Raw genomic sequence first — 12,088 nt, forward strand, 5'->3', positions numbered from 1 at the left:
TTAAATTCTTAAAATACCAATGAGGTGAAGAAAAACATGCCACCCAGGTAAAGTTACTCTGTCATCACCCACATTATCTTTTTCAAGGAATGTGGGGGAAATGTATGTCAGTCACCAGGCAGGTACTATAAGACGCTAGAGGCCTCCCAGACAGCTTGTTTCCGGCTGTTAACATGGAGCAGAGCGTTCCCTGGGGCTGAGCATGGAAGCCCAGCACTTCTTATAGGTATGTCTTTCCTACTACAATGTTAGATGCCTACATTTACTGACTTTTTCATTTGCTCTTTAAAATAGATTTCTCCTGCTTGTTCTGCTTAGTTCTACGGAGTAAGGTAGAATTTTGGTGCCACATCTAAATATCATGTCTAAAATGACATTGGAAGCACTTTTCCAAGAATAACCAGCATATTGATCAAGTCATTAATAAAGCCTAATTATTTGCTATAAGAATGTTTTAGGTTGTTTCATAACTGAGTTTTTTCCAAAGTCATAACAAAACTAGGAGCGGTTGTAGATTCTTAATTATTCATTAGATTAGGGGGAAAATGAATTGTTATTACAAAGAATATCATGCAAAAAATAGGTTTTAAAAAATGCATTACTACTAACTGAGTTTTAAAAACATATACTAATATTCTCCATATCAAGAACTGTTTCATGGGTGGTAGATTTTAGTTATAGCAGTACTGGACTAACACTCAGTCAATAATTTTAAATTTTCTATAATTGAGAATACATAGTAGCGGAATATAAGTAAACATATTACTCTGTGAGATATATGCATAAGAGTTTGTTATCACAAAAAACAGCATAACATTATTTTTTTGAAATACGAGGCTCTGTTTTAACACTTTACCTTATTTAATAGTAACAAAATCCCTGAGGAATAGGTTGTATTGCCATTTAAAACATTGGAGAGTGGAGGTCCAGAGAGGTTAAGTAGCCTTCTCCAGGTCACACAGCTGATGAATTGCAGGGTCAGCATTTAACTCCAGTTTGCCTTTCTGCAAAGTCTCTGCTCCTCACTCTACCCTACTGACCACCTAAGTACAGATCAGTTAGTCTTGCCTTCAGAATTCTCCTTTCTTGTATACTTCCATGTACATTCACACTTACTTCACATGATGATCCTGTTTTCTGGAAGTTCCACCATATAGGGCGATAATGAAACGTCCTTGTCATTTCTCTAAGTATTTCCAGAGCCTGGCCATGGATGCCATTCACATCAGCATGTCCAGCACCCCCCTGGTGAAGCACACTGCTGGGGCTGGGCTCAAGGCCAACAGACCCCGCGTCATGTCCAAGAGTGGGCACAGCAACGTGAGAATTGACAAAGTGGATGGCATATACCTACTCTACCTGCAAGACCTGTGGACCACAGTTATCGACATGAAGTGGAGATACAAACTCACCCTGTTCGCTGCCACTTTTGTGATGACCTGGTTCCTTTTTGGAGTCATCTACTACGCCATCGCGTTTATTCACGGGGACTTAGAACCTGGTGAGCCTATTTCAAATCATACCCCCTGCATCATGAAAGTGGACTCTCTCACTGGGGCATTTCTCTTTTCCCTGGAATCCCAGACAACCATTGGCTATGGAGTCCGTTCCATCACAGAGGAATGTCCTCATGCCATCTTCCTGTTGGTTGCTCAGTTGGTCATCACGACCTTGATTGAGATCTTCATCACCGGAACCTTCCTGGCCAAAATTGCAAGACCCAAAAAGCGGGCTGAGACCATCAAGTTCAGTCACTGTGCAGTCATCACCAAGCAGAATGGGAAGCTGTGCTTGGTGATTCAGGTAGCCAACATGAGGAAGAGCCTCTTGATTCAGTGCCAGCTCTCTGGCAAGCTCCTGCAGACCCATGTCACCAAGGAGGGGGAGCGGATTCTGCTCAACCAAGCCACTGTCAAATTCCACGTGGACTCCTCCTCTGAGAGCCCCTTCCTCATTCTGCCCATGACCTTCTACCATGTGCTGGATGAGACGAGCCCCCTGAGAGACCTCACACCCCAAAACCTAAAGGAGAAGGAGTTTGAGCTTGTGGTCCTCCTCAATGCCACTGTGGAATCCACCAGCGCTGTCTGCCAGAGCCGAACATCTTATATCCCAGAGGAAATCTACTGGGGTTTTGAGTTTGTGCCTGTGGTATCTCTCTCCAAAAATGGAAAATATGTGGCTGATTTCAGTCAGTTTGAACAGATTCGGAAGAGCCCAGATTGCACCTTTTACTGTGCAGATTCTGAGAAACAGAAACTTGAGGAGAAGTACAGGCAGGAGGATCAGAGGGAAAGAGAACTGAGGACACTTTTATTACAACAGAGCAATGTCTGATCATAGGAGTGCCATCCAGGTTTAACCCTGCAAGCTGTTTCCACATCAGAACTCCCATCAAACACAAAGATTGCTGTGAAAACGAAAATGTGTAGATGCACTCTCAAAAACTGCACAGACATACAAAATCAATCTTTCCCTTTGATCTTGTGGCTAAACCAGCATTTCTGTGTTTGAGAGATTTCCTTTTAAGTGCTTCGAATGAAAGTGAACTCTCACAATTCAAATTATATAAAATAAAGCTACATTTCTAAGAGCTTGGTGTAGGGCAATTGGAATAGTGTCCTGTTAGATAAACAGACATTTAGCAATGCTGACATTAAAAGGAAGTGTATTTCTGTACAAGATTATTAGCTCTAATATAAGATATTTATTTAACCAATAACCTTATGGCCGAGAGTTGATTTGTGGTTCAGTATTCATTGATCTCACTGCTTTAAAACATGCTGTTTTTGTTCAAGCAGGAAAAATATTATATCTAATGATGTCTATTTGGTAATACCTAAAAAGAGGTAGAGCGACTCTCTATTCACAAAATACAGTAATTTCATTTTTACCTTTCTTCAGTGGACTGAATTGTATGGAAGGAAATCGATCAGATCTGTCATTCACAACTGTGGAAACCTACACAAATGGGGCTGATGCCATTGTTTCCTCTATTTTTGTATTTTATTTTTATGTTTTGGAATTTACTATCCTCTTTCCATTCAAAATGTTTCCATTCAAAATGTGGTTCACAGACCCACCGCATCAGCACCATCTGAGCGCTTATTCGTAACGTGTAGATTCTCAGGCCCCAGCCAGACTTACAGAATTGGGGTGTCTGTATCTTAACAAGAACCCCAGATGATTTGTATACAGATAAAAGTTTGAAAGCTCTGCTCTGGACAATGTTTTCGAAGCAACTTTCTGAAGCCATGTGGAAAACTGACTCTGTGGGTCCCGTATCCCCATGGCATTCAGACCTGGCCCCTCTCCATTTCATTATTATTGGCCAATATTTCTTTCAACCATTTCATTTCTTGTCTATTAAAATGCCTTGCCCATAAAGGAACTGCATAGAATTATCCCCTGACATTCCAAGAGCAAAATAAAGCTCTTGAGAGTAATTGCTGTCTCAGTCATGCTTGCTGATTACAGTTAGCACAAAAGAAAAATTCAGCTGCCTGACAATACAGGAAATGTTCTCAGATGCTGAAGTTTGTAAGGTCCGGTGGGGCCATGAGAAAGAAGAGGAGCTGAAGGTAAGGAACTCATAAACAAGATGACTCTTTGACGCATGAACAAGATTTGAAAATCTCAAACCTGTAAAGAATACCCCCGCTCTTTAAATAAAGCTCATACCAAGAGGTAACATTTTGCCCCGGGCAAAATTCAGGGGTTGAGTGCCCTGCATTCCTTTGAGGCAAAAAATAACTGGTCTATGACTGGTTAAATGTCCAAAAGGTGAATTCTCATTTCATTCAAACAAAGACAGATTTGCACATTCACTCAAGCAGAATGTGGCCATGAATATTCCGTCCCTGCATACGTACAAAGATGTACACATGATTCCCGCCACCACACACACATACACTCACACACACGTACACACACACACACAGGCCCTGGCTCTTCAAGCATAATCCTGATAGTCATCAGTGAAAGACATTTGCGATTAAGACAGCAAGTCCTTGACAAATATATTCATGTCTATTTGGTTCTATAAAAATATGAACATTGAGACTCAGAGAAAATGGGGAAAATAAAGTGGATTCAGATAATCAGTGAAATGATGGTATAGATTACAGTAGATCTACTATATATTGATGTTACTGCATTTGCAAATGTCCTCCCATTAAACAGAAAATGTGGCTAAAACCCCTGGCCTGGAACTGAACTAGTTTAAGGTGTGTGTAAGGATAATGGGAGTAAAGTTTGTGAAAGTTTAAAGAACAACCTCAATCCATGAACAAGAGGGAGGATGTTGTCTTTAATTATTTAGAAGGTTTTTTTTTCCTTGTCTGTTGATAAATTTATGGAAGGTTGCTTTAGATCTCCATTCCTTAAAAAATATTACATGGCAGTGTAGTTAGATATTATCTCTTTTAGTTATTATACTTGCTATTTTTACTGTATACTGTGGTATAATCAACAAAAAATAATTCCATGGGCATGTTTACACCTTTTCTGTTGCACTATTAAATTCTTTTCACAGTATTTATATCAATGCTAATTTAAATGTGATGCTGATTAAAAATCTTGCTCATTTATATTGTATCTGGTACAAGGACATAGCATAAGATTCAGAAAAATTTTTGTATTGTCATTTAGCGTATCAATTTCAGCCAAATTTGGAAGACTTGATCATCTTACCTTTTGCTCTACACACTCAAAACAAATATTGGAGTAGAAATATCACCTTAAAATATATCTTAATTTACATTTAGATAATATTGAAATCACATTCTATTAAAATTGGAAATTTAATTCAAATAAAAATCAAACAAAATAGTTGTTTCAATTTATCTAAATATCTGGTCTTAAAAGTGCCTTAAGAGTATCTGGTTTATGGCCGGGCACGGTGGCTCACCCCTGTAATCCCAGCACTTTGGGAGGCCGAGGTGGGCGGATCACGAGGTCAGGAGATCGAGACCATCCTGGCTAATACGGTGAAACCCCGTCTCTACTAAAAATACAAAAACTAGCCGGGTGTGGTGGCGGCGCCTGTAGTCCCAGCTACTCGGGAGGCTGAGGCAGGAGAATGGCGGGAACCCGGGAGGCGGAGCTTGCAGTGAGCCGAGATCGCGGCACCGCACTCAGTCTGGGCGACAGAGCCAGACTCCGTCTCAAAAAAACAAAAAGAGCGTCTGGTTTTTAAGAATGTCTTAAAAACCAATATATGTATAAGTCAACAAATCATGTAATATTCAATAAATAGGGCTGAAGTTGTATCTGGTTTGAAACTTACCATTTTCCTCGAACCTTAACTATTATTACTTTGTACATAATACTTTCATGTTACTATGCTAACAAAGGATTTAGGTAGCAAACTTAATTTATTATATCTGGTCAGTCTTCTGCTTAAAACAGATTCACACTCAACACCCAGCTAAGGAGGAGCCAAAGTAGTGGAGTATTCCTGACCCAAAAAGGCATTTGAATTTTGAAACATTTCTAACGTGTTAGGTTTTCTCAATGAGTCCATTAAAAAACGTTGTGTTCCATTTGAGAAACCACAGAGTCAACAGCAGTAAATCAGTGTGCCCCACAAGCCGTGTCTTATTCAGCAATAAAATAGACGGTGCTCACATGGTGCCTGGCAGACAGTGGCTCTGGACAGCAAAACACTGAGTCACCCAACCCTACTCCTTTGGGATGGGGTGGGGAGTCATGCATTGGCTCCCTTTTCCATCCTGGGGAAATTACAACACAAAGCAGAGTGTCTAGAAATCTAAAGAGCTGGTTTAAGGTGAAAAAAATGCCATGAATTAATGAACCAGATATTTAATAAATCAAAACAACTGTTTTGTTGGATTTTTATTTGCATTAAATTTCCCAATTTTTAATAGACTGTGATTTCAATATTATCGAAATGTAAATGAAGATATATTTTTAAGGTGGCATTTCTACTCCAGCATGAAAAAATAGTGTCACTCACACTCTAGTATTATTCTGTCTCCTTTATTTGAGTCTTCAATATATATACCCCAGCTGGAGGGAGAAGAAGAGAAGAGAAAAATGAAAGCACTGGGGCCTTTGACGAGGTTTGGTTCTGTATGCTCTCAGGATGTTCAGAAGGTCAGACATTTGACCACACGGCACAGTGAAGACTCAGGCTCTCAATTTTGGCTTTCCTTCTTGCTAGACTTTTCTTCGCCTATTAAATTTCTGAAATAACTAGTTTTATCATAGCTTTCCATGATGCAATTTTTTTTAAGTGAAAGGTACTAGCATTTCCAGTGGTGATTTCCAGGTTCTGTGGCGTGCACTCGAAGTCTAGTCTCTGACTGTTAAACTCTGGCTAGGTACAAGATGATCTTAATTTTCTTCCTCTGGGGAAGACTTACTTACATTTGAAGCTCAAAAGCTTAACATTCACTTTTAAATGATTAACTTCATACACTTTACCCTTTGTGAATTTCAATTTATTTTTTTGTTTTTCTTTTTTCCTTTTTTTTTTTTTTTTTGAGACGGGGTCTCGCTCTGTTGCCCAGGCTGGAGTGCAGTGGCGCAATCTCGGCTCACTGCAAGCTCTGCCTCCCGGGTTCACGCCATTCTCCACCTCTGCCTCCCGAGTAGCTGAGACTACAGGCGCCCACCACCATGCCCGGCTAAGTTTGTTTTTGTATTTTTAGTAGAAACGGGGTTTCACCGTGTTAACGAGGATGTCTCGATTTCCTCACCTCGTGACCTGCCCGCCTCGGCCTCCCAAAGTGTTGGGATTACAGGCGTGAGCCACCGCGTCCGGCCGAACTTCAATTTATCTTTAATCAAAGTGACTTCCAGTCAATCCCCGGACCTGCGGACAGCAATGAGTGGTTTTCTACTCTCAAAACCAGTGTGACTTCTGAGTAGTAGTAGACTCTCCAGAGTTGGAATTTGCAATAAAATTGCATGATTAGAAATTAATTGGGATTTTAAAGAATAAGGAATTATTTGCCTTCTTAAGCTACTAGTATTTGTCAGTAAACTCTATTCTAATTGGTTCTGTTTTGTTTTGTTTTGTTTCGGAAAGGACAAAGCCTTTGTCTTCAGAGCAAGAAGAGGAATTTGTGGACATTCAGATAGCCACATATTGAGGGCAGGAACTTTTTACTTTTCAATTGGTATGTTGACAGTGTGTAAAAATAGAAGACCAAGAGAAGGCAGTTGATTGGAGTTGATAGTTAATAGCTAGTAAAAATTACAAGAATGGATGATGGAAGTCAAAGGACAGAACTGATACATGAGTATAAAAGCCAAGGATGTCATGTATGTAGGTCAAGGCTTTGTAATCTGAATATAATGCCCGCGAGCTAGGACTGCCAGGCACTCTGTATGTGCAGAATATGTCCTATATGGAGTAATTTTTGATTTGTGTGGACTTTTGAAGATTACCTTAAATGTCTTATATGCAACCTTTTTTCCCCTGTATATTACAAAATTGCCTTGGAAATTAGACAAATCTTCAAACTTAACTGAAACTCCTGTCCTGAATAGTTATTTGCCAAATCTGACAAACTTACAAAGAGTGTTCGCATAATCCCAAACTATGCCCACTTCCAGAAGAGAAATACATGCTTCTTTATTTGGAGTTTATGATATTCATACAACTAGTAGTAGAGTCAGGGAGTATTCCAGAAACGTATTTCCCTGGCTTGCCCAATTATCAAGGGAAAATTTCAGCTGAACACAGGGAACCCAGTCAACGCAGTCTTTGACACTCCTGTGTGCAGTGTGGAGCAGCGTGCACTGTCTGAGCCTCCATAGTGAGGAATGGTCTTCCCTGGGGCTTCACCCTAGAAGGATGGGCTCAAAGTCGCCCTCCACGTGGGTGCACAGGAGCCCAGATTCTCAAGCCCCAGTTGCAGAATTAGGCTCATGGTTTTACAAAAGAGTCCTCCTAAAAGTCCATCATCAAGTTTTGTTTGGTTAGCAATGCTTGCCACATGATGTAGTACTTAGCTATAATTTTATCTTTATTCAAGGCCAAATCTTACCTAGTGTCCATGCCCTCCTACCTACTTAAAATTTCTAATTTCACCCTCAAAAATATTTAAGTAAATAAAAATTAGATCTACTCAAAATTAGACTCCAAGGGAATTACTATCATTGATTATAGAGTATCTATTTCCTTAAAACAAAAAATCAGAAGTTGTTGACTCTGAGCTAGGAAATGCGTGATCTCTCAGCTGACTGTTACTTTATGCAAATTTACTTAATATTATCGAAAAGTAAAGAGCTTCCAAGAAGGCGATTGGAGGAAAGTTCAAAGGAAAGATTTTTTTCATTTGCTGTAGTTTTAGCTGTATTCTTTCATCTGCAATCAAATCTCAGGATTAAGGATGTCGTATTAAATCAAATCATTACAGGAAGTATGACTGTATCAGCGGCTTTTTACACAAACAAACCTCCAGATCACAAAAGGAAGCCGTGTTTGTGTGCTGACGCGAAGTGTTACATAGCAGCCAGGAGAGGAAGGATAGCAGCCGACTTGGATCCATTTTTGAGGAATGATTTCTGTAAGGTGTCATGGAATAGTAAGTTACAGAAAGGAGGCTTTTGTAAACAGAATCTCCATTCCAGAAAGACGGACTCCAAAATACTACTTAATGAAATTCATGGGAACGTTATGGTAATGGAAATCCCAAATGACGTGCAGATTTTATATGCAAACAAACCCACTACTTGTAACTCCCGGTAGTGTCTACTTACCAAAATCTTGATCACACTTCGGTCTCTTCCTATATATAGAACCACATCTGATCCTTATACAGTGTTGCAATATTTATATCCTTGCTTTCCCATGGTTCTTAAGCGAGTCTTAAGCTTGGATTTGCTCCAGCAAAATGGTGGTTCGTGTTTCTCAAGGCTGAGCTACTATTTGGTGCATGTCGGAAATCTCACACTAACTGTGGATACTCTGTCATCACTGAATCCAATCATACAATGACCAGACAGCTTTAAATACCTACTTTTGTATGCTATGAATTCATTCCTTTATTTGTCAAATCCTTTATTCCCATATGTGGCTCTGTCACCTTTTTTTTCTCTTCCAATAAATGGAATTACTGTAACTTGTGAAACAATGGCAAACACCATAAAGCTAATTTTACAGTCTTGGGGTTTTTTTTTTGTTTCACTGGAATGGTAATGGTGTTATAGTGGTGCTGTGACAGACAAAAATCCAATATGTCCTTAGAAAGTTCAGAGGTGGACTTACTTGAAATAACCTTTTCCAGTGATGGCAATCACAATAATGTGGGATGAATGGGTCCTAAAAACTTATCAAGGTGTTACTATATATCAGTACCTAAAGAAATGTATTTTGCTTCTTTCCAATCACTGAATAGAAAAAGAAATCCCTGCCTCATTGCTCCTTTTTTTTTTTTTTTTTTTTTTTTGGAGACAGTCTCACTCCATCACTCAGGTTGGAGAGCAGTGGCTCACTGCAATCTCCTCTTCCAGGATTCAAGTGATTCTCCTGCCTCAGCCTCCCAAGTAGCTGGAATTACAGGTGTGTGTCACCATGCCTGGCTAATTTTTTTATTTTTAGTAGAGATAGGGTTTTACCATGTTGGCCAAGTGGGTCTCAAACTCCTGACCTCAAGTGATCCGCCCACCTTAGCCTCTTGAGTAGCTGTGATTACAGGCATGAGCCAGTGAGCGCAACCTCATCTCTCTTTTTTTGCCTAATGCTCTCCTGCTCCAGAATGATTATCTCATTTTAGTCAATGATTAAAAATCAAGCAACCATTTAATAACAAACATCCTTTCGGCACTGCAACCCTTACCAAAGTGCCTTTTGTGCTATTGCTCCTTTACTTGGATGGATGAAAAGAAAGAAAACACTTAATTACATAAGTCCTACAGGCATTAGTATGGGTGTGACTCTAAAGCGGCACACCTAATTAAAACCCAGGTAGCCAAGGTATGCATCCAAATGGCAGTAGTTATCCTCCAAGCAGTTTCCTGGGAAAACTACACACACATGCAACAAGATAGTTGCCACAGCTCTGAACATTCCAGAGTGTCTCTCTTAGAGCCCTCTCCTTTGGAGTCTTGGCTCATTCTTTGTAACATTCTCAGGGGTGGCCAGGCTTTGTTCTTGGAGGGAGCATGTGACAGCTGGAAATAAACAAGGCTGGTGCAGATAGTAGGAGGTCAACTTTGGGGATACCGTTTGAACAAAAAGGCAAAATGTTTTCTAGAAAGTGCACAGTCATCTGGAACACAGTCATGAAGCTAGCCAGTGGGATACATTTCATTTTATTAATTTTAATTTGCATGGAAGTTTTCAGACACATATTATTTTCTACCCCATTATCTCAAGCATTGTTTGTCCTTCCAGGGTGGCCTTGGCTGAGAACTGAGCTAACCACATCCAAGCCATAAGGCAGCATTGCTTTCACCACACCATGTCCTTGAGGCAGAGAATAAGGGAATTTGTCATAGCAACGTGGGAAGCTTTGGTTCTGGTCTGGATATACAACATCCCGGCAGGCATCATTTCCCTTCTCAGAAATCCTGTCTTCAGAAATGTTAGACAAACAACTTTCATGGTTTAATTTTTCATGAAAAAGTTCATATTCTCCCCCCCAGAAACTCTTACATTGTTCAAGTGATTATTTTCTAAATTAGTCTATTCCTTTATTGGAATTTAACACTTGCATGATAATGTTAGCTGACAAGGTATTTGTGTGACCCAAATGTGTTTTCACCCATCCTAAGGGCTGCTTTCTGCATCTTTCTTAGTTTGCCTCTATTGAGTCTGCCAGAAACTCTTACTCTTTTTAAGATTTTGTTCACATTTTTATTTATTTTTTTTATTTTTTGAGATGGAATTTCCCTCTTGTTGCCCAAGCTGGAGTGCAGTGGCACGATCTCAGCTCACTCAACCCAACTCCACCTCTTGGGTTCAAGCAATTCTCCAGTCACAACCTCCCAAGTAGCTGGGATCAGAGGCACCTGCCACCACACCCAGCTAATTTTTGTATTTTTAGTAGAGACAGGGTTTCGCCATGTTGGCCAGGCTGGTCTCGAACTCCTGACCTCAGATGATACGCCCACCTCAGCCTCCCAAAGTGCTGGGATTACAGGTGTGAGCCACCACGCCCAGCCCACATATATTTTTAATTAACAAATAATAACTATATATAGTTAGGGATTACAATGTGATGTTTTAATATATGTATACATTTTGGAGTATTTATATCAAGCTAATGACATATCTATCACCTCATATATTTTCTTTTTTGTAGTGAGAGCATCTAAAATCTACTCTATTAGCAGTTGTACTTTCTCTTGACAGTGTACTTCTCTGTAAACTCTGTTTAACGTGCCCACTCAGCATGTGATTTAAAGATCTACAATAAAGAAGTCCACTACAACCAACAGACTCACAGCTTCACAGCAGCCCAGAACAGTGTGCTTCTCCTTACCCCTGCCCCCATAGTAAGTCTGGCTGACCTGCTACATGTTCAAATGTGTTGTGGCATATTTTGTTGCCAGCGTGCCTCTTCTGCTCACACAAGCCACACACACACACACACACACACACAAGTCTCATGACATCTGGTCACATCTTAGATATCCAGAGAGCAAACAATATTCATATTTGTAGGACTCTGATTGCTAAAAACAACTTCAAATATTCAATAGTCCATATTATACCCAATGAAAGGGTAGAAGAAGGACATATGCAGTTATCTACACTTTGCAGAAGACACACTAAATTAATCACTGATACTTAGTGTGGATTCAGTATTAATTGTAGTCATCTTTTCTTTTTCTTCTTTTCTCTTTCTTTCTCTTTTCTCTTCTCTTCTCTTTTCTTTTTCTTTCTTTTTCTTTCTTTCTTCTTTTTCTTTTCTTTCTTTTTCTTTCTTCTTTTTCTTTCTTTTTCTTCTGAGGATCTTACTTTGTCACCTGTTGATATGCAGTGGCATGACTGGCTGTCACACACAACGACTTCCTGGCCTTACATAATCCACCACCATCCTGAGTATATTGGGATCAGGTATAGGAAAATATCATATCTGATAATTTAATTTTTCGAGGTTCCATGAGT

The 12,088-nt window shown here is 39.8% G+C and overlaps 1 protein-coding gene across 13 annotated transcripts in view; it reads left to right on the plus strand.

Moving 5' to 3' along the window:
• KCNJ15 (potassium inwardly rectifying channel subfamily J member 15) overlaps positions 1 to 9,138 on the plus strand; it is a 79,375-nt gene extending 70,237 nt beyond the window's left edge. For 9 of the 13 annotated variants that reach the window (XM_031665745.1, XM_031665746.1, XM_031665744.1 and 6 more), the window contains one exon: positions 1,192 to 4,197. In XM_031665745.1, coding sequence (XP_031521605.1) covers positions 1,210 to 2,337 — 1,128 coding nt within the window. In that variant the 5' untranslated portion in view covers positions 1,192 to 1,209 and the 3' untranslated portion in view covers positions 2,338 to 4,197. The other 4 variants (XM_021935511.2, XM_031665749.1, XM_031665743.1 and 1 more) reach the window with 3 other exon arrangements.
• Positions 9,139 to 12,088: the final 2,950 nt, after the last annotated feature.

This window comes from Papio anubis, chromosome 4 (assembly GCF_008728515.1).
Source record: "Papio anubis isolate 15944 chromosome 4, Panubis1.0, whole genome shotgun sequence".
NCBI classification, from domain to species: domain Eukaryota; kingdom Metazoa; phylum Chordata; class Mammalia; order Primates; family Cercopithecidae; genus Papio; species Papio anubis.